Below are 23,283 nucleotides of genomic sequence, written 5' to 3' on the forward strand. Positions count from 1 at the left end.
AGAAGCAGACTTCCCACCAAACAGGGAGCCCGCCATGGGGCTTGACCCCAGGACTCTGGGACCATGACCTGAGCTGAAGGCAGACACCTAACTGATTGAGCCACGCAGGCGTCCCTAGCATGTTGTTTTTAGACCACATTTATTCAAATGATAAATAGGAAAAAGACATCTACGGAAGTAATAGCTTGATTATTATCAATGTCACTTTACTTAGGTAAATAATCAAAGACAGATTGTGTGTGTTTTACACTCAAAATGGGTCTGGCCTGACAGCCAGTTACAATGGTGTGCAGGGTATTATCATTGAAAAGGTTAGTCCCGGGGATCTCTGGGTGGCTCAGTGGTTTAGTGCCTGCCTTCAGCTCAGGGCATCATCCTGGAGACCCGGGATCAAGTCCCACATCAGGCTCCCTGCATGGAGCCTGTTTCTCCCTCTGCCTGTGTCTCTGCCTCTCTCTTTTTCTCTGTATCTCTCATGAATAAATAAATAAAATCTTAAAAAAAAAGAGAGAGAAAAGGTTAGTCCCTGCCCTTCTGTGTAGTAATTTATTAATCTGGCTCAAAGGCAAATATTGTCTAAACCAGCCATTGGTGAAGGTAGATAGAGGAAAGGAGTAAGGAAAAGAGGAATATTTTGTTCCTCATTTATTTGAAAGTCTGTTTCTATAAGTAACCTCTGCACCCTACATGGGGCTCGAACTTACACCCCCACAATCAAGATTCATGTGCTCTTCCAACTGAGCCAGCCAGCTAGGTGCTCCTGTTCCTCATTTTTAATTCAGCAGGCCTGAGAATGTCCTGGTACACAGTATCATGCCTACAGAAAGCCATCATGCTGGAGAAATTCCTTGGGAACTAGATGTGATTTGGGTGGTTTGCTCAGTGGGGTAGCTGAGACCTGAACAGAAGTGACACTAAGGAACTCCGCCACCGGGCCCAGAAGTTCCGAGGCAGTTGGTAAATGACAGTTACACAGAAAGCAGGGACAGTAAAACCATGTAGGGGAACGAACGATGCACTAGGCCCAAGAGATGCTGAAACTGTGCAATAAAGACGTCACATCACACACCTGTGAGTATTTATCTGACAACTCTCGCCTCGCTTCTTACCTGCTCCCCATTCCCAGCATGCTGGCCAGCAGTAATCAGCCTCACTGGAGAAGTGAGCTCGTGGGGGAACAGCTACGGCAGAAAGTCTCCCAGTTGCAGGACCAGCTGGACGCTGAGCTGGAGGAGAAGACAAACATCTTACTTCAACTGTCCAGAGAGAAAGGTAGGTCAGGCTATGAAGACCTTTCTCAAATGAGGCATCTTCTACGTCTTGTGTGGGACAAGGGAACTCAGGCCAGCAGTTCTCCAATCCCCTCACCTGATCCTGTTTTTGTGTAGATCACAGATAACTGCAATAAAACCAGTGGCAATCAGGTCAGATTCACCATCAAGAGAGGTGACACCTACCTCACATGCATACATTTTTACATGTAATGAGTTTTCATTTGAGAGGATGAGAACTCTTAAGTTTATTGGTTTAATTTAATGTATTTATTTGGCGGAGGGCAAAGGGAGAGGGAGAGAGAGAATCTTAAGCAGGCTCCATGCCCAGCGTGGAGCTCCATGTGGGGCTCGATCTCATGACCCCGAGACCATGACCCGTGCTGATATCAAGAGTCAGGCACCCCTTAAATTTATTACTTTTAAACATTCACTTTATTAAAAGTATTGAAAATGAATTTATCTGCCTTCTATTCTTACCAATCGTTTTAGAGGTGATCGGGAGTCTTGTTTTTTGCTTTGTTTTGTTTTAGCACCTGCTACCTCAAATTGAGAAGCAGATGCCCGGGCAGCCCTGGTGGCTCAGCGGTTTAGCGCCGCCTTCGGCCCAGGGCCTGATCCTGGAGACTTGGGATCGAGTCCCACGTTGGGCTCCCTGAGTGGAGCCTGCTTCTCCCTCTGCCTGGGTCTCTGCCTCCCTCTTTGCCTCTCATGAATAAATAAATAAAACTTAAAAAAAAGAGAGAGAGAAGCAAATGACCGCTCTTGGTCACCACTGCCATTTCCCCCTGTCTTAACTCTGAGATCACAGGAGATAGTTATTCTCCAGATCTTCAAATACTATCAAAGAGACCTTTGTTCTCACTTTTTCCAGGCTGGACGGACCTTGATATTTAGTCATCTCAAAGTTAGATTTCATTAGATTCCAGTATATTCGCATAGGAGAGTGAAGGAAAAGAGGTATGACATCAAGAAAAATATGGACCCAGAACCATAAAAGAATAAAGCTGAGGACCGTGTAGTATGTATGAAGTACAGGACAAATATTGTGAGGACCTTGGGATAATCTAAACTCCCCCCCCACTATCCGGGAAGGTTGGTGCAGCTCCTGCTTCTCCAGGTGGGGCTCTCCTGTCCTGGGGACACTCACCCCGGCCTCAGCCCGGTTCCTCGGGGGCCCCTCCCCCTTGGAGGCCTTTTGTTTCTTTATTTCTTTCCCCCCCCATCTTCCTATCTTGATAGAAGCGTGAACTCTTCTCACTGTAGCGTTCCAGCTGTTCTCTCTTTAAATCTCAGGCCGAATTTGTAGATTTTCAGGATGTTTTGAAGGTTATCTAGGTAATTTGGTGGGGACAGGTGACTTGGGGACCCTACTCTTCCGCCACCTTGCCCCGCCTCTAAACTTCCTCCACTAAACACTGATCACCTTCCTTCCCTGAAATGCCCACCCGAACACACGGACACAGAAGTGCCCAAATGCCCAATCTCTCTCCTTTCAGGTCAGGTGGGGGTGGGAGGTGCCACAGGGAGCCTATAGCATAGAAATCAGGATGGAGTTGGGGAGGAGCTGGAGAGATACTGGTTTGGCTGGTGCTATGACAAAGTTTGCACTGTAGGGACACCTGGGTGGCTCAGTCAATTAAACGTCTGTCTTTGGCTCAGGTCATGATCTCCGAGGTCTGGGATTGAGTCCTGTTTTAGGCTCCGCACCCAGCAGGGAGTCTGCTTCTCCCTTTCCCTCTGCCCTTTACCCCCAAACTTGTGCTTTCTCTCTCTCAAAAAAAAAATACATAAAATCTTTTTCAAAAAAATTATGCAGTAAAGGTCCCTGGTTGTCTCGGTTAGTAGAGCATATGCCTCTTGGGACGCCTGGGTGGCTCGGCAGTTGAGCGTCTGCTTTTGACTCAAGATGTGATGCCTGGGTCCTGGGATCGAGTCCTGCATCAGGCTCCCTGTGGGGAGCCTGCTTCTCCCCCCGGCTGTGTCTCTACCTCTCTCTGTGTGTTTCATGAATAAATAAATAAAATCTTTTTTTTTAATAAATAAAATCTTAAAAATAGTAGAGCATACAACTCTTAATCTCATGATTTTAAGTTCAAGCCCCACATTGGGTGTGGTGGCTTCTTAAATTAAAAAAAAAAAAAAATTTACAGTACCCCAGTCTGTCAAACGGCTCTGTTTGCTGCTGGTGGTGGTGTTTTCTACAGTTCTACAGGTGTTTTTTGTTTTGTTTTTGTTTTTTAAAGATTTTATTTATTCATGAGATACACAGAGAGAGGCAGAGACAGAAGCAGAGGGAGAAGCAGGCTCCATGCAGGGAGGCCGTATGCAGGACTTGAACCCTGGGATGGTAGGATCATGCCCTGAGCCAAAGGCAGACGCGCTCAACCGCTGAGCCACCCAGGAGGCCCTTTGTTTTGTTTTTGGAGTCTAAGTGTCAGCTCAGTTTTAGTGGGTCAATATTTCTCTCTCTCTTTTTTTCTAAAGATTTATTTATTTCTTCATGAGAGACACAGACTGAGAGAGAGAGAGACAGAGACACAGGTAGCAGAGAAGGGGGCTCCTTGCAGGGAGCCTGATGTAGGACTTGATCCTGGATCTCGCCGTGGGCAGAAGGCAGCGCCCAACCGCTGAGCCATCCAGGGATCTCAACAATATTTCTCTTTGTACAAATAAGAGGAAATTGCTTCTCTAAAGGCAACTTTATTTATTTATTTATTTATTTATTTATTTATTTATTTATTTATTTATTTATTTTTGAAGACTTTGTTTATTTATCCATGAGAGACACAGAGAGAGAGGCAGAGACCCAGGCAGAGGGAGAGGCAGGCCCCCTGCAGGGAGCCCGAGGCGGGACTGGATCCCGGGACCCGGGGTCACACCGGGGCTGAAGGCGGCAGCTCAGTGCTGAGCCCCCCAGGGGTCCCCAAAGGCAAATTTATAAAGTGAACTAAGCATTGGTGGGACAATGTAATTCGCACTGGGTGCAGCTTTAAGCCTGGCTGCCATCAAGCCGGAGCGTGCACTCCCGGGTGACTTGTCCCCAGCCCAGAGTCAGGGCCTGCGGCTCGAGGTTGCCAGCCTGCGCGGGGAGCAGGCGCGGGAAGCAGAGCTCGCGCCCTCGGGGGACAGGCTGTGCCGCGGTCCCCACGGGCTGGCCGGGGTCCAGGACGCAGACCTGGCCGAGGTAAGAGCTCCTCTACGCGGGCGGGCGGGGCCCCGCATAGAGGCCGCTGCGGGGGGCGGGGGCAGCGGGTCGCAGGGTCCCCCCCCCCCCCCCCCCCGCGCCCCTCTGACCTCGGCCTTCCCTACGCAGCCCCGGGATCCAGGGGACCAGGGGGACAAGACGCTGGCGCAGGTGGTAAGTGAGCTGCAGGCGTCGCAGGCCGAGACGGCGCTGGAGCTGGAGAAGGCCAGGGACATGCTGGCCCTGCAGCGCGCCATCAACGTGTGTTACCAGGTGTGGGGGGCGGGGGGCACGGGGGGGGGGGCACCTGGGCCTGGGAGCCCCGAGGAGCCCTGATGACAGCCACCCGGGACGTCATCCTAAGGCTTGATCAGCACAAGTGGTCAGGAAGAGCCTGTGATGAGCCCAAGACCTTTCCTAGCTCAACCTGCCTTGTTTTGTTTTTAAAGATTTTGTTTGTTTGTTTGAGAGAGGGAGAGTGAGCGAGCAAGAGGGACAGAGAGAGCGAGTGCAAGCGGGGTGAGGGGTGGAGGGGGAAGCAGGCACCCCATGGAGCAGGGAGCCTGTTGGCTGGGCTGATCGAAGGGCCCCGTGGTGGTCGTGACCTGAGCTGAAGGCAGGTGCCCACCCCACGTCGAGTGTCCCTTACGCCCCTAGGGCCCCCTTTCTGTCTGGCTCCTGGGTGCTTGCTCCTGAGGCACAGCTCGGATGTGGTTTTGTCTCAGGAGGAACTGGAAGCAGTGATGACGAAAGCAGACAATGACAGTAAGGATCACACAGAGACACTGCAGAGGCTGACTCGCCTCCTGGACCTCAAGAGCCACCGCATCCGTCAGCTGGAAGGTATTTTGAGAAGCCGCGGCCTGCCACTACCCGGCAAGTGTTAGTCCCTGCTCTCACCTGGACCCGTCACATAGCTGAGGCCCATGCACCTGGCGGGAGGCGGCCTTTTGTGTCTCGGCATGTGACACGTCCCTCCTGCTCTTTGTCCTGTTGTCCGTGGTGTTGTCATACGTGGTCAGCCGCCGCTTTCCCCCCGCGTGTCCGTGTCCTCCTCCAGTTTCTCGGAAGAATGGCAGAGGCCCCACAAGGCCTGAGCCAGTTTTGAGAATTGAGGGCGGACGGCCGTTGGCCCCCAGAGTGGGGTGACCCCCGCCCCCTCTCGAGCCCAGGCCCATAGAGACGCTTTATCACTTGGCTCTCACCCTCCTTTTCTGTGATCCCCGAATTCTTTGCTGCAGTTCGTGGATGTCGAGGCGACAGGGCAGCTGGCCGGAGACTTGTGCAGGGTGTGGCGGGCCGTGCTGGCGGTACTTAGCGCGGTGCCTGCCGACCAGGAGCGGGTCTCGGCCTGGCCTGCCCGAACAGGGGCTTTGGTATTAGACCCAGTTGTCAGAGACCTGACCTACACTAGACCAATTCACCAAAGATCATTATTTAAATCAGAATATTCATTAATAAAAAAAATATTCATTAATTATTTTTTGGTAGTGGCCGTTTCGTCACCGCCATGAGACCTTCTGAAACTGTTGTTCAGGGCAGCGCTCCCCCTGGAAGGCAGAACCAGTGAGCGGGTTACAAAGGAAATCCTCCCTTGGGCTGAAAATTCTCATCAGATTCAGGGTCTTTCTCCTGGGACAGTGCAGGATAAATACTCTTAACTACTTCTGAAGATTCATTCGCTTTAACTTTTTTTTTTTTAAAGATTTTATTTATTTATTCGTGAGACAGAGATAGAGAGAGAGAGAGAGAGAGAGAGAGAGAGGCAGAGACACAGGCAGAGGGAGAAGCAGGCTCCATGCAGGGAGCCCCATGTGGGACTCGATCCTGGGTCCCCAGGATCACACCCTTGGCCGAAGGCAGGTGCTAAACCGCTGAGCCACCCAGGGATCCCAATTTTTTTTTTTCATTTGCTTTAACTTATAGTTCTTTCATTACTGGTAAGATCAGAGAGTTTTTCATGTGTTTAGCAGTTATTTGTATTGTGTCTTTTGAGAATTACCTATTTCTGTCCTTTACCTGTTTCTTGATAGCATTTTATTCATTTGTAGAATTCCTTTATATGCTGAGATTATTGGCCTTGTGTCACATAATGCAAAACTTTGAATCTGTTTTAGTTATGTTAACCTTATCAATTAAGAAACCAAAAGTCTAATCTTTGTATTCCATTTATTTTGGGCAGGAAGACATTCTGATGTGTTCAAAATATTTTTATTCTACAACATTAACTCTTAATATAGGACTTTCACCACTGACACATTGTGACCATTCAAATACTCCCCAATTTGAAGCAAACTATATATCAAAGTTTCTGATTAGTTGGACATGGCAGGTAATGCACAGATCTGGTACATGTCTACATGTCTACATCCCATGTCTACCTCCCTACATGTCTTTTCATCCCATTGCCAATATTTTCAACCTATTTCCAGTAAGTTTCCTCTCCAACTTTTTATTCCATTACTCTTTGGCTTACAGTGGATTGATTGATTGATTGATTGATTTTTGCCTTCTTATGTTAAAACCAAATTCGTAACAGAATGAAGATCCTTGTGACTGATCTGGCTGGGAGGGAAATCACTTCTTGGTGGAGTCTAATGTAATAGGCACTGTGACTATAACTTGGCATTCTCTTGATGGCCCGTATCCCAAATTTTTGGAAATACTCATATTTTGTGTACCTAGTGCTTCTCTTGGAATTAACAATTAATTCATAGGACCTTGCTATAAAACAATGACATCTGTAGATGAAACTGTGTCTCCAGTGTTTTCCTGAACTTAGCATTTACTTTCCAATCAGTCATTTTGTACCTTATCTCTAAAGCAGGCCTTGGGTTATCTGGCCCTCAGAATTCATGCTCTTGCTTTTTCCTTTTGAGTTACATAGTGTCTCGAAATAATCAACAATTTGGACTTTCATCATGATTTTTATTCTCCTTCTGTCCAACTTATTTTACCCTAAGGAAGAGCTCTCTATGCTTTAATGGATAGGCAGTTTTCTTTTCCCTCTAGAACAGCTCAAAGATGTGGTTTATGGCACTCGACAGTTGTCATTATGTCTGGAAACACGGCCAGCTCATGGAGATGAGGATAACGTGGACATTTCTCTACTGCATAAGAGTGAGAATCTTTTTGAACTGCACATCCACCAGGCCTTCCTGACATCTGCTGCCCTGGCTCAGGCTGGAGACACTCAACCTACCACTTTCTGCACCTATTACTTCTATGACTTTGAAACCCACTGTACCCCACTGGCTGTGGGGCCACAGCCCCTCTATGATTTCACCTCCCAGTATGTAGTGGAAACGGATTCCCTTTTTTTGAACTACCTTCACGGGGCTTCAGCTCGGCTTGATCTACATCAAGCTGTAGCCAGTGAGCACCACACCCTTGCAGCTGGCTGGATTTGCTTTGAGAGGGTGCTGGAGACTGTGGAGAGGGTCCATGGCTCTACCACACTTACTGGTAAGTGCCGTCGGCTTCCCACAGCTCCCGGGATTAATGTGGAGTTTCCCAGACTCTAGAGTTGCTCTTCTGGTGGTTTCCCATCTTCTTCCTCTGCCTTTATTCTTAATCTTCGCCACACCATCTGTATCCTCCTTGCCTTTCCTACTCTGCTATCCAGGAGCTGGTGGAGAAGATTTCGGGGTGTTAGAATACTGGATGAGGCTGCGCTTCCCCGTAGGATCCAGCCTACAAGCTTCCAATAAGCGAAAGAAAGCTCAGGCCTATCTGTCAGCCAATGTGCCTGGAGCTCGGGAGGCCCAGGAGGATAAGGTGAGAAAAAGGATGTGCCCATGCACCTCAAAGGAGCCTCAGCCACGAGCTCATGAGAACAGCGCAGTCTTCCATTCTCAATACCTGTTCATTGAATGTGAATGAAGGAGAAAGCTTGTCATTCCACAACTAATCCAGATTCTTCCCTTGGTCAAGCTTGAGTTTGAAATGAAAGCATACCCTTGCAGCCAGCTGCCCACCCCGCTACGAACAACATAGCTTCTCCATTCCCTTCTCTAAGATAAGGCTTGAGGGCCAGCACCTGTCTGGGTGACTCTGCTGGAGCCAGTCTGCAGGCAGGGGAAGGTCCTTAGGTTCCTCTGTGCTCTGTCAGAATTCAGCACTTCCTGGGGTCAGAGCTCGGCCTCCTTGGGGTGCTGGGCTTCACGTGTGGCAGTTCTCTCAGGCTGCCCCTTTCCTTCATCCAAGACCAACATCTTTCCAGTCCAGATTGGAGACTTGGAAGCATCAGAATGAGCTGCGGGTGGAAATCATCAGATGCCACGGCCTCCGGAGTCGACGGCTGGGAACTCAGCCCAGTCCATACGTCATGTACCGCTTCTTCACCTTTTCTGACCACGACACTGCCATCATTCCAGCCAGTAACAATCCCTACTTTAGAGACCAGGCTCGATTCCCAGTGCTTGTGACCTCTGACCTGGATAAATATCTGAGGCGGGAGGCCCTGTCTGTGTATGTTTTTGATGACGAAGACTCAGAGCCTGGCTCGTACCTTGGCCGAGTCCAAGTGCCCTTGCTTCCTCTTGCACAAAACAAATCCATTAAAGGTGGGAGTTCAACGTTATTACATCTTCATGCTCTCCACCCAGTGTTGCCTTCCTGTCCTACTTTTCTTTGATTACTTGCTTGGAACAGTCTCTCTTAAAAAACCTGCTAAGAGGATTTTAGAATATGGTCAAGAGCAATGGAGCAGAAGACTTGGTGCCTCACTAATCCTATGGAAACATTGGCTTCTTCTGCCTTTTTTTTTTTTTTAACAAAAAAGCAAGATTCTTAAGTCCATACATCCATCTGTGAACAAAAAAAATTTTTAGTGCTTCCCAGTATTTGTATCTACTTAAGGCCTATTGTTTCTTAGCACCTGACTAGATATCAGATTATAAACTGTGTCCTTAATACTCTCCCATAATTCTCTTGCTTCTTTGAAGCACAAGTTAAATTTCATGCTGCATCATGACAAAGGCAAATTTCTTGGATCCTTTTTCCTCTTTTCCTCCACTATGGAGCTGAGGTGAACTTAGGAAGGGTCAACTCTCTGGTTCCAGTATTGGGAGTGTGAGGCAGGGGTGTCTGTGCTCTCATTAGTAAGTATGGATGGGTAGATCCGGTACCAACCATATTTAACAAGCTTCTGGATGTGTGAGGCCTCTTTCCTTCCAATACCACAAGAGCTAAAAAAAAAAAAAAAAAAAAAAAAAAAAAAAAGCCAACACTTTTGCTCACAACTCATTCTTTGCCAAAAAGAAGAGGCAATATGGGCCATCTGTTAAATTAATCAGTGTTACAAATCAGAAATCTGGCATTTAGAAAAAGCCATTTTGCTGAAGTTTTCTTGGCTTTTGTTATTTTAGAAATAGGGACCACTTCAGTATATATATATCTTTTTTTGTTTTTTTTTGGTTTTGGTATACCTAAGGCCTAGCAAGCATTAGGTAACAGCAATAATCATGTAATCATGTTTATTGGCCAGGTGACTGATAACAAGCAAGTTATACCTTTCCATACATCTTTATCTTTTGACTGTCTCTTCTTGAAACCTGGAGATACCCATCTTCCCCTACAAATATTCTAAGTGAATATTAATATTTACTGCTATTTTTTAAATTATTTACTGCTATTTTATGTTATTTCTGAATATATTATCATCATGCTTATGTAATGGATGTTAATGACAAACAAAATATGGGAAAATTCAAAGTGGGGGAATAGATAATGTGCTGATAAATACTTACCTAGTTCATGTGATCAGATCTTATTAATGTCTGTGTGTGTCTCAGGTGATTTTAACCTCACTGACCCTGCGGGGAACCCCAATGGATTTGTTGAGGCACAACTGGACTGGAAGTCTTTCTACCAGCCCCCAGAGAGCTTCTTGAAACCAGAAGCTCAGCCTGAGGAGAACAGCACCAAGGATAGTTTAGAGAGCTCATCTAAAGAGGTAAAGGCTTCCTTTTCTCCCCAGGTAGCAGATCTCCACTGATCCTGTGGAGCATATTTGAGGAAAACAGTATTAAAGTTGTAGTATAAGAAATGCCTTCTGTGAATGCCATGTGTTCTGCAAACTTATTCTGCATCCCTCGTAATGCCATGAGCCTACTGAAGAAGCAAAATCCTGGGTTTTTTTTGTGGGGAGAAGAGAGAGATTGCATCTCTCAGCTCTGTGGCAGGAGAGGCACGAAGTCTCATGCTAGCTCATAAATCCCTTCCTTGAGTATCAAGGCTGTTAAACTCTCATCTGGTAAGGTTGTCTCTGATCCTTCTATTTAGGACCAGATGGCATTTGCTGAGATTCCCACCGAAGCTGGCCAGTATCAAGCTAAGCAAAAACCTCCACAGGTGGGAGAAAGAAAGGAAAGGGAACATCAGGTTGCAAGCTACTCAAGAAGAAAACATGGCAAAAGAACAGGCATCCAAGGAAAGAGCAGAATGGAATATCTTAGTCGTAACATCTTAATTGGAAATACATTACAAGTAAGGCCTTAGAAACCCTGCAGAATTAAAATATGGGTTGTAGTGTTCCCAGATATATTATTCTCACCTAGAAGTAGACATCTAAGATAAGCAGTAATCATGGTTCTTTTGTGGCCAACATGTGTTTCAAACATATGTAGTTTAGGGACGCCTGGGTGGCTCAGTGGCTTAGCGCCTGCCTTCAACCCAAAATGTGATCCTGGAGACCTGGGATCGAGTCCCACGTTGGGCTCCCTGCGTGGAGCCTGCTTCTCTCTCTGCCTGTCTCCCTGACTCTCTCTCTCTCTGTGTCTCTCATGAATAAATCTTTAAAAAAAAATATGTAGTTTAATAAAACTCTGAACTGTTCATTTTATTTATTTATTTATTTATTTATTTATTTATTTATTTATTTTTGTTCACTTCATCTTAGTGTAATTTAGTTCAATAGTTTATGGACTCTGCAATTTATGCTGAGAATTTTACCAGTCCACCTCAACTGTAGTCAAAATAAGTTAAAAAACAAGTATTTATTGAACACTATGTGTTTAATACTCTCTTTTCTTCATAGGAAACATAGATTAAAGTTACTATGTAGCACCTAAAAATATATATATGAGATTATAAATATATGTAATCATATTATTTAATCATATAATTTTTTATATGGTATTGATTGTATAATAATATTAGCATATAATTATTAATTTTATGAAATTATAATTATACTATATATAGAGTTGACCTTTGAATAACATGGATTTCAGCTACATAGGGTCAACTTATACATGAGGGTTTTTAATAATACAATATTATAAATGTATTTTCTCTTCCTTATGATTTTTTCAAATTTTTATTTAAATTCCAGTTAGTTAACATATAGTGTAATATTAGTTTTCAGGAGTAGAACTTAGTGATGCATCACTTACATATAATACCTAGTGCTCGTCACTACAAGTGGCCTTCTTAATACCTACCACCCGTCTAGCTCATCCCCCTCCTACCTCCCTCCATCAACCTTCATTGTTTCTCTATTGTTTGTTCTCTCTTGGTAAGAGTCTCTTATGGTTTCCTTCCCTCTTTTTATTCCTTCCAAGCGTTCATATGTTTTGTTTCTAGAATTCAACATATGAGTGAAATCATATGGTATTTGTCTTCCTCTGACTCATTTCATTTAGCATAATACACTATAGCTCCATCTACATTGTTGCAAAAGGCAAGATTTCATTCTTTTGATGGCTGAGTAATATTCCATGGTGTGTGTGTATATATATATAATCTTACCTCTTCTTTTTCCATTCATCAGTCAATGGACATTTCAGCTCTTTCCATAGTTTGGCTATTACTGATAATCCTTATGATTTTCTTTTTTTTTTAAGATTTTATTTATTTACTCATGAGAGACAGAGAGAGAGAGAGAGAGAGAGAGGCAGAGACACAGGCAGAGGGAGAAGCAGGCTCCCTACAGGGAGCCCAATGTGGGACTTGATCCTCGGACTCCAGGATCATGCCCTTGGCCAAAGGCAGATGCCCAACCATTGAGCCACCCAAGCATCCCCTTATGATTTTCTTAATAATATTTTCTTTTATCTAGTTTCTTTTATCGCAAGAATATAGTATATAATACATATAACATACAGATGCATTAATCAACTGTTTATATTATTGGTAAGGTTTCTGCTCAACAGTAGGTTATGAGCAGTTCAGTTTGGGGTGGAGGTCAAAAGTCATACACAGATTTTTTTTTTCATACACAGATTTTTGATGCCCCTAACTCCCGTGTTGTTCAAGGGCCAGCTGTAATTATATTTGTTGTCCGTATTCTTTTTTTTTTTTTTATTACTATACACTCAGTATCATTGTTGTCCGTATTCTAAAGCAGGTGAACTACACTGAATGGAAGTTCTCAGGACTGAAGAGCTCCATAGATGATGGTTTAAAATATCAGCAAAAGGAAAAGGAAAGGACGTCATCCCATTCAGTAGTGATGCAGAATGAAGCCCTAAATCCTGTGAATGGTATTGTCTTTTTAAAATCTCATTTCCTGTTTAATCATTGGATTATTTTATCAAGCCAGTTATTTACATTTTTTTCTTCTTGCATTGCTAAACTTTTCATGGAAAATTAGTACTGAAGATTCTAGGCTTAGTTTTATGTTACAAGTGCCCTGGTTAGACCAACCAAGGCTGGAATTCTCAGAATAGCTTTCTATGTATTTATTTATTTTTTAAAAATATTTCATTTATTTATTCATAGAGATGCAGAGAGAGAGAGAGAGAGGCAGAGGGAGAAGCAGGCTCCACGCAGAGAGCCTGACGTGGGACTCGATCCCGGGGCTTCAGGATCACGCCCAGGGCTGCAGGTGGCGCTAAACTGCTGCGCCACCGGGGCTGCCCCTTTCTATGTATTTAAAGCTAGTTAGCCTGCCAGTGTCCCTAGCAAGTATATCCTGTGAATTATGGTTACGAAGAAATAGGAGAAGGAGTGTGATTGGCTTATTTGTGATGTCGATTTAATTTTTTTTAAATTAAGACAAGGCTTTTTTGTGTTACAGTGAAAGGTAGAAATGATTTCAGGTTATGGTATGGGCAAACCAGATAATTCAGACCAACTCTCTCATTGAGGACAACTAAAAAGCTGAAGTTAATATATTTTTTAAAGATCTTAACATTTCTTAAAAAGCATTAAATAGTCGATAAGGAAGAATTACTTACCTTCAATCAGGGACATGATTGAAGCTCAGAGAGGTGAGATGGAACTGCGTCAGCCCTGGGACATTGTCAGTCTGGAAAAAGTGGAGGAGAGGCTGAACCATGCTTTTGCTGGACTTTTGAGGTGGAGAAATAGGCTACAGTGTGCATCTGGTGTCTACCCAGCAGAGGAAGAGGTCCGCGCTGGGCGGAAGGGCCCACTGGTCGAGAGCCCTGGAGGCAGCACCATTTTGAGTCTCGTAGGTTCTGGGAGGTAGCACTGCGCTTCAGGTACCTGCAGGGCTAGAGAGCCAAGGGCTGACCCAGTACCTACCAGGACTCGGATATCACAGTTATCAGACACAGCCTGTGTAACAGCTGCGCTCACAAGCTTCACGGAGATAAAAGCTAAACTTTAAAATTTCTTTTTTTTTTTCTTTTTTTTTTTATTTACAATAGTCATGCAGAGAGAGAGAGGCAGAGACACAGGCAGAGGGAGAAGCAGGCTCCATGCACCGGGAGCCCGACGTGGGGTTCGATCCCGGGTCTCCAGGATCGCGCCCTGGGCCAAAGGCAGGCGCCAAACCGCTGCGCCACCCAGGGATCCCTAAACTTTAAAATTTCAACAAAGAATTGGAGCTACGAAAAAATTGAGATCATAAGTTTTAAAAAACATTTTGTCTTAAGATAATTTCGAACTTACATAAGAGCTGCATGACTAGGACAGAAAAATTCATATACACACAAATTCACACATTCACCAACTTTTAGCATTTTCCCACTTTCTGCTTTACCATTTTTTTTAAGCATTTGAGAATAAGTTGTCCACCTCATGCCCCATTACTGCTATATATTTCAGTAAGGAAAAGGAAATTATATGACCACAGAGTTATCAAGTTTGCAGACTTATCTTGGATACATAGTACCTACTGTACAGTCAGTTTTCAGAATTTGCTGGTTGTCCCAGTAACATCCATTATTAGCAGTCCTTTTTTTTCTCTATCTAATCCAGAATCGTACATTGCATTTGGTCATGTCTCTTTAGTTTCCTTTAACCTGGAACAGTTCTTAATCTTTGTCTTTCCTGATAATTGACATTTTTGAAGAGTATAGGTGGGTTGTTCTGTAGAGTGTTCCTCAATTTGGATTTGTCTGAGGTTTCTTTGTGATTAAATTCAGGTTATGAATTTTTTACAGGAATACCACAAAAGTGACATTGTGTCCTTCTCACTGCATCACATTAGGAGGTACATGGTGTCAGTTTGTCCCATTATTGGTGATGTTAACTTTTATCACTTGTTAAGAAAGCATCTGCCAGGTTTTTTCAGAAGTTATCATTTTGCCTTCGTAATTATTAAATAATCCATGAGAAGATATTTTGAGACTATATAAATATCTTGTTCCTCATCAAATTTCACTTGATAATTTTGGCATTCATATATGGGCTTTTTGCTCAAATCACAAAGTCTTTACAAAATACATTGCAACTTTTGGAAGTGAATCAATAGAAATTATAGCACTGTTCAGTAGAGAAATTTATCAGAGGAATAGATGGTTCAAAAACAGATTAGATACAACAGAAGTGAGAATTATTAAGAATAAAGCAAGGAGAGATGGAAAGATGGCAAATAGAAAAGAAGGAGACATAAAGGATAAAGGATAAAATAAAGGATAAAATGGATAAAAGGATAAAAAGGATAAAATATCCATAAAGGATAAAATGAAGAGCTCTAGACTACATTTAATTAAATGTAGAAGAGAAGAAGGGGCAGAGGCAGTATTTGAAGTGTTAATGACTTCAAGTTTTCTAGAACTACTAAAGATATTAATATTCAGTGAAATGAAACTCAAGTAGGGTAAGTTTAAAAAAACAAAAAACAAATATAGGAGTGCCCGGCTGGCTTAGTTGGTGGAGCATGTGAATCTAGATCTTGGAATTGTGGGTTTAAGCCCCATGTTGGGTGCAGGGATTAGTTAAAAATTAAAGTTAAAATTAAGAAAATTAAAAAAAATTAAAAAATTCAGATCTAAACATATCAGAGTCAAAATGCAGGAAGTAAAATCAAATAGAAAATATTAAAAACATCCATCTAAAAGAAAAAGATAGGGGTGCCTGGGTGGCTCAGTTAGTTTAAGCATCCAACTCTTGATCTCCGCTCAGGTGTTGATCTCAGGGTCACTAGTTTAAGCCCTGTGTTGGGCTCCACCTCCATGCTGGGTGTGGAGCCTATTTAAAAAAATTTAAAAAGGAAAAATAAATAAATGAAAAAGATAGTCATGAGTCCATTGATAAGATGGATAACCCACTTGTCAACAGCTACAATATAGCCAGAAATCAGCGGCAAGACGCCTTCGGGATGCCAAAAGAAAATAGTTAACCGCCAACGAGGAATTCTCCACACAACAAAAATATTCTTCCAGAATGAACACAGAATAGACAAAAACAAACCAAAATGGAGAGTTTGCTTTCAAGCTACATCTTGAGGTTGCTCTGTAGGCTGAGGGAAAATTATCTCAGAAGGAAACACAAGGATGCAACAAGAAATGAAAAGCAAAGAATATGGGTTAGTTTAAGTGTATAAAGCAAAAATATCAGCTTGTGGGGTTAATGGTGGCCCCCAAAAGCAATATCCATGTTCTTAACTCCAGAATTTGTAAATGTTACCTTATTTGAAAAGAGATTTTCTTTCAGGTGTAACGAAGCTAAGGATCTTGAGCTTTAGAGATCATCCTGGATTGTCTGAGATGCATCCTGTGTATCTGCACAGAGAGAGGCAGAAAAGGAGGCGATGTACACGCAGAGGCAGAGTTTGGAATGACGTGACCACAAGGCAAAGACTGCCGGGAGCCAGGCATTCCAGAAACTGGAAAAGGCAAGGGAAAAAAGGAAAAGGCAGATTATTCCCTAAAGCCTTTGGGGTGAGCATAGACTTCCCAATACTTTGATTTTGGACTTCTAACCTCCAAAACTGTGAGACAATAAATTTCCAGTTGTTTTTTTCCCCTTTCTGTGTGAATGTTTTCACCTTTACTTCTCTTAATATTCCGGAGATAGAGATGTTTCATCCAGAACGAGTTTTAAGAGACACGTACATGCTGTATGTACCCCAGAGGCAAAAATCAAGGCTAAAATGATATCTGGCCCAGCAACTAACATCACTGAAAAAGCTCACGGAAAGTTCACTATCACCTTATATATCCGTTACTTTACTGTAGAATGAATGGCTCTACAGAAAAGAGAAAAGACAGATGAAGGATAAAATGAGGAGGTCTAAGCTACATTTAATTAAATGTAGGAGAAGAGCAAGGACGGAGACAGAGGCAATGTTTAAAGTGATAAATAAGTAATTCACATCTGCATTCAGAAAATGGAATCCTGAGAAGAGGCTGTTTTTTCTGGGCTCTCAGTTGTTAGAACAGCTTGTGAAAGGATGCAGTTGCCTTCAAAATAGCCCTCAATAGTTAGTTGCGGATTGCTTTCTTTGATGACTTTCAGGAGCTTCTAGATTTGAGCCTCAGATTCATCTGTCTTCATCCTGTGTGTCTTGAGGGGGCAATTTTGAAGTTTCAAGGCTTCACACAGCATCTTTACTCTACTAGACCACCAAGGAGTTCTGACCCAGGCCCAGCATGACCAGGTTCTGTTGCTGCTGAGGGCAGAGGAGAGGTCTGCACAGCTGAAAGAAGCGATGGCACATCCACACAACCACACATAACTCAGGTTACGCAGCGGTTTCTTCAAAGCCTTACAAAGGACGGTAGTAATTCCCGTGATTAGCCCCAGATGCAAGGGTATTACCTTGATTTTCTTTGAGAAACTTTGGTGATTGCAGCCATCATTGGTTCTGTTGCAGCACCATAGCGCCAGAGTAATGTAGCTTACGGTGGAGGTAACTCAAGCCCTCACACAGAAGTTTGAGGCTGCCATCCATCCCATTGAGACTTCTTTGTGCAGAACAAGTATGTCAAGCCCATTTGACTTTCATTGACATTTGGAAGTCAAAAGTCGTCTCCAACTCCCAGCTCTCTTTTTGTTTGAATGGTGGACTAAGAAGTTATCACACTTGGGTCAAGTTGGCATTGTTTAGTCTTTCTTGGAGAGTGGCCTCTGCACATCCCTAATGTCCCACCTGAGGTTTTCCCTGTCTTCCTCCTCTTTACTCTCCAGAACATAGAACATGGTGGCAAGAAACTGCTGGACACTGAGGTGGGTGAAGAAGTAGCGGCCCTTACGTTGTTTGCCCTCCTGGAAGATATACTTGTTCAGGAAAGGAGGGAGGTTAGACATTTTTGACACAAGTCTGCAAACGTCATCAAACACAGATACCTGTGTTCACGTGCCCTCAGCAGCCGGAAGACATGGAGCCTCCATTGGAGCTTGGTGGTACTAAGTGGAACAGCTGTTAGGTGCCTGCATGAACTGGCTGCAGAGGAAACAGAAACAGCTATGTGGTCATTTGGCAAGTCTTCCCCCTTCTCCATCTGCAGGTTCAGACAAGTGTAGATGATCCAGCACAGAGCAGGAAATGAGCTCATATGGAACAAGGCGGCATTGCTCTCATCAGGTCAAAAGCTCACAGCACTTGATCCTTATCTTCAAAGTATTTCAGTGAATGTGCCTTCTTGCCCAGCTCTGAGAACCCTTCCATTTTTATGCAGAAGGATTGATCAACCAAGAGTCCAGTCTCTCAAGGCCCTGGGTTAGGTGGTGATGAGTAAAGTGGCCTTGGGTAGCATTTTTCTCTTTAGCAAACTACCCAAGAGGAGGACACCAGCTTCTGGTTTTTCCAGTCACCCCATATATCATGGATAAGTGCCCCCGAGGAGACTCTCAGCTCATCAAAATCATTGATAATGGACAGGATTTTCTGCCCTTGGGCTAGAATCTCTGGGATGGCATCCTGCAATTCAGGGTAGTCCCTGGAGACCAGCTCTGCAAAATTGTACAATCCGTTGTGGTTGAGTTCTTGGCACCTGAGATAGAAGGCAGAACGAAATCTTTGTGAGGTTGACCTGCGTATAGTCCAGCATCAGCTTCTTTTCCAGTATGGATTTCCCCTGGCCTGCAGGACTGTGCAGCACCACCATGTGTGGAAATGCCCTGCAGACATTTTAGGATTTCGTAATGGGATCAGCATCTCACATATTTGGAAGGATATGGACGTTTTCACTAGCCCCAGGCCAAAAGTTACTCTTAAGCCACTAAGTTTGTGCTGTTTTGTGACAGCAACCGTAGAAAACTAATGTAGGCAATAACAAATATTTGTTAATTAACCAACATATTTCTAAGTAACCCTTGCATCCCAGAAGAGCTGCTAAGGAAAATTAGAAAATATATTACACTGAATGAAAACGAAAATACAACATACCACAATTTGTGAGACGCAGCTAAAGCAGTGCTTATAAGAAAATTGTTATAGCTTTAAATGTTTATCACAAGGAAAAAAAAAACTATCTAAACTCAATACCCTAAGCTTCTACTTTAAGAAGCTAGTAAAAGAAAGTAAAATCAAACCCAAAGAAAGAAATAGTAAAGATCAGAGCAGAAATCAATGAAACAGAAACAGAAAAGGAATAGAGAAAATCAGTGACCCCAACTTCGTTTGTTTGAAAAGGTCAACATAAAAAAAAAAAAGGTCAACAAACATGATGAGCCCTGAAAACAAAGCAAAACACTTGATAAACCTTTATCTAAAATGGCTACTGATTAGATCCAACCAGAAATTGCCTAATAGGGATCCCTGGGTGGCGCAGCGGTTTGGCGCCTGCCTTTGGCCCAGGGCGTCATCCTGGAGACCCCGGATCTAGTCCCACGTCGGGCTCCCGGTACATGGAGCCTGCTTCTCCCTCTGCCTATGTCTCTGCCTCTTTCTCTCTCTCTGTGTGTGTGACTATCATAAAATAAATAAAAATTAAAAAAAAAAGAAATTGCCTAATAATTCGAATAGGAGAAGCTTAATATAAAGAGTTATTAACTATAATAGGAGATTGGACTGGGGGGAGGTAGATGAGGATTGACTAGTAAAAAGTAAAAAGAACTCCAAAAAAATACAAAAGCAGATTTATTTATTATTTTTTTAAGATTTTATTTATTTATCTGTTCCTGAGAGACCCAGAGACGCAGAGACCCAGGCAGAGGGAGAAGCAGGCTCCCTGCAGGGAGCCCCATGTGGGACTTGATCCTGGGACCCGGGGTCACGCCCTGGGCCGAGGGCAGAGCTCAACCCTGGAGCCCCCAGGTGCCCCGCAAGGGCAGGTTTAAGGAGCACCCATTGGTCCCCAGAGCGGAGACAGTCCCCACAGGAGACGCAGGCCGCATCCCGGACTCGGAGGAGGCAATGGAGTGGTGCTGCCCGAGGGAGGCCCAGGCACGGCCCGCACACGGGGCTGGGGGGACCGTGAAGCCGACCTCTGGGCTCGCAGGCAAACCATTCACAGGGGCCACAGGGCCTTTCTCCGCAGAGCTGCCTTGCTGTTGGGGGGTGTACCGGGAACTGCGCCCAGGGAGGGGCCCTGTACGGGCTCGGAACCTGCTAGAAGTGGATGCTGCAGAGGCCACGTGCTACCAGGGATGTGCTCTGCAGATACCTGTGCTGCTGGAGCCAGGCCCTAAGCTGCAGAAGCCTGTGTGGGAGCCTGGTCTACAAAGTCCCTGTCTTCTGCAGGAGTCCGCCTCGGTAAGCACATTGGAACCAGGGAGAGATCTTTTTCTTCTCCAGTGATCCTCCTGTGCTCTCTACTGACGGGACAACATGGTGCCAGCTGGCAAAGAGGAAATATTTACAGGGTCCAACCCCATCATTGCAGAGCAGGCGATGAAGCTTTTATTTTGAGCTGAGAAGCAATTAATTGATGACTGGCCTGCTGATCAAGAAAAAAAAAAAAAGAACGAAGACACAAGATAGAAAAATCAGGAATGAATGTAAGGCCACTACAGACTTTATAATTAGAAGGACTCTAAAAGAATATTATGAACAACTTTATGCAACTTAGATGGAAAAGACAAATCCCTAGAAATACTAGAACTGATTTAAGAAGAAATAGAAGAGCTGCATTAACATATAAAAAGTACAGATGAGGGATCCCTGGGTGGCGCAGCGGTTTGGCGCCTGCCTTTGGCCCAGGGCGCGATCCTGGAGACCCAGGATCGAATCCCACGTCGGGCTCCCGGTGCATGGAGCCTGCTTCTGTCTCTGCCTGTGTCTCTGCCTCTCTCTCTCTCTCTCTGTGTGACTATCATAAATAAATAAAAAAAATTAAAAAAAAAATAAATAAAAAGTACAGATAAAAAAAATTAAAAAATTAAAAGTACAGATGAGAATTAGTAATTTTAAGTATTCCCCACTGAAAATGTCCAGTTCCAGATGACTTCAATGATGAATTCTCTCAATTTTTGAGGAAGAAAAATAATGCTGAAACTTCATAGTCTCTTTCTGAGAATAGTAGAGCAAGGGAAACTTTCTAACTGATTTGATTACAAAGTGGTATTGTCTTGATACCAAAGCAAGCCAAAGACATAAAAATAAAGCAGCTATAGACCACTATCCAACAGGGACACAGACGCAGTATCCTAAATGAAATATTAGCAAACCAATCCAGCACAATATAAGAATATGAAAAGGGTTGCTCATCATGATCAACTGAGATTTACTCCTGGAATGCAAGTTTAGTTTAATAGCGGAAAATTGTTTAATACACTTTAATAGAATGAAAGCTTTATGATCATCTCAATAGATAAAAAAGCCTCTCACAAAATCCAACTCCCATTCTTTTTGTTTTAGATTTTTAAAAATTTTGTTTATTTAGAGAGAGGAGTATGAACCTGGGGAAGGACAGAAGGAAAGGGAGAGGGACACCTGGTGGCTCAGCAGTTTAGCACCTGCCTTTGGCCCAGGATGTGATCCTGGACACCCAGGATTGAGTCCCATGTTGGGCTCCCCACAGGGAGCCTGTTCTCCCTGTGCCTGTGTCTCTACTTCTCTTTCTCTGTCTCTGTCTCTCATGAATAAATAAAATCTTAAAAAAAAAAAAAAAGAAGGAAAGGGAGAGACACAATTTCAAGTAAACTCTGTTCTGAGGGCAGAGCATGATATGGGCCTCAAACCCGAGATCATGATCTGAGCTGAAACCAAAAGTTGGTCACTCAACTGACCTAGCCACCCCCACACCCCCCAACTCCCATTTTTTTTTTTTTTTATGATAGTCACACAGGGAGAGAGAGAGAGAGAGGCAGAGACACAGGCAGAGGGAGAAGCAGGCTCCATGCACCGGGAGCCCAACATGGGATTTGATCCCAGGTCTCCAGGATCCCACCCTGGGCCAAAGGCAGGTGCCAAACCGCTGCGCCACCCAGGGATCCCCCAACTCCCATTCTTGATAGAACTCTCACCAAACTAGGTAGAAGGAAATTACTTCAAACTAATAAAGCATAACAAAACCTGTAGTTAAGATCCTACCACGTGGTAAAAGACTCCTTATCCTTTAAGATTGAGAACAAAGAAAGGATGTCTGCTTTCACCACCATGTTTGAACATTGTAGTAGAGATTTTTTTTTAAATTTTATTTATTTATTTATTCATAGAGATGCAGAGAGAGAGAGAGAAAGAGAGAGAGAGAGAGAGGCAGAGACACAGGCAGAGGGAGAAGCAGGCTCCATGCAGAGAGCCCGACGTGGGACTCGATCCCGGGACTCCAGGATCATGCCCTGGGCTGCAGGTGGCACTAAACCGCTGCGCCACCAGGGCTGCCCTGTAGTAGAGATTTTAATCATTGCAATAAGACAAGAAAAAGAAATTAAAGTCCTACTAATTGTAAAGAAAGAAGCAGTGCTGTCTTTATTTGCAAATGACATGATTTTATATTTAGAAAATCATGGGAAGCCCCGGTGGCTCAGTGATTTAGCGCCGCCTTCAGTCCAGGGCCTGATCCTGGAGACCTGGGATTGAGTCCCATGTCGGGCTTCCTGCATGGAGCCTGCTTCTCCCTCTGCCTGTGTCCCTGCCTCTCTCTGTGTGTCTCTCATGAATAAAAAAATATAAAAAAAAAGAAATGCAAATAATTTAGAATAACTAAAACAACTTTGTAAAGGAACAAAGTTGAAATTTTTGTACTACCTGATTTCAAACCTTACTATAAAGAGAATAATTCAGGCAGTGTGGTTTAGCATAAATATAGACTTGCAGATCAGTGGAACAGAATTATGAATCTGGAAATAAACTTTTACATTTATGGTCACTTGATTTTCCCAAATGTCCCAGGACAATTCAATGGGGATATCTAATTCCCATAAATGGTGCTAGGACAATTAGATATCCACATAGAGGAAGAACTTAGACCACTATTTCACACCATACACAAAAATCAATCAAAATACATCATAAATCTAAATATTAGAACCAAAACTATAGCATTTCTAAAAGAAAACATCAGATAATAAACTATTTGACCTTATTCTATTTCTTAGATATGAATCAGAAGCATGATCCATAAAATTAAAAATTGATAAAGTGGACTTTGGCAAAATAAAAATTACATGCTTTTCAAAGGACACAATTAAGAAAATGAAAAGATCAGCTACAGATTAGGAGAAAATATTTGCAAATCACATTTCTGATAAAGGGCTTGTATCCATAATCAGTAAGGAATTCTTACAACTCAGTAAAAAGAC

The 23,283-nt window shown here is 43.6% G+C and overlaps 1 protein-coding gene across 1 annotated transcript in view; it reads left to right on the forward strand.

The window, feature by feature from the left end:
- RPGRIP1 (RPGR interacting protein 1) overlaps positions 1 to 23,283 on the forward strand; it is a 66,067-nt gene that overhangs the window by 23,990 nt on the left and 18,794 nt on the right. Inside the window, exons 11-20 of the mRNA XM_055341714.1 lie at positions 1,127 to 1,272; positions 4,319 to 4,458; positions 4,588 to 4,731; positions 5,184 to 5,301; positions 7,471 to 7,923; positions 8,084 to 8,235; positions 8,681 to 9,023; positions 10,254 to 10,414; positions 10,744 to 10,947; positions 12,806 to 12,944. Of these exons, the coding sequence (XP_055197689.1) occupies positions 1,127 to 1,272; positions 4,319 to 4,458; positions 4,588 to 4,731; positions 5,184 to 5,301; positions 7,471 to 7,923; positions 8,084 to 8,235; positions 8,681 to 9,023; positions 10,254 to 10,414; positions 10,744 to 10,947; positions 12,806 to 12,944 (2,000 nt within the window). The remainder of the gene's footprint in view (positions 1 to 1,126; positions 1,273 to 4,318; positions 4,459 to 4,587; positions 4,732 to 5,183; positions 5,302 to 7,470; positions 7,924 to 8,083; positions 8,236 to 8,680; positions 9,024 to 10,253; positions 10,415 to 10,743; positions 10,948 to 12,805; positions 12,945 to 23,283) is intronic.

The sequence above is a fragment of the Nyctereutes procyonoides genome, unplaced genomic scaffold (genome assembly GCF_905146905.1).
Source record: "Nyctereutes procyonoides isolate TBG_1078 unplaced genomic scaffold, NYPRO_anot_genome, whole genome shotgun sequence".
In the NCBI taxonomy this organism is placed as follows: Eukaryota; Metazoa; Chordata; class Mammalia; order Carnivora; family Canidae; genus Nyctereutes; species Nyctereutes procyonoides.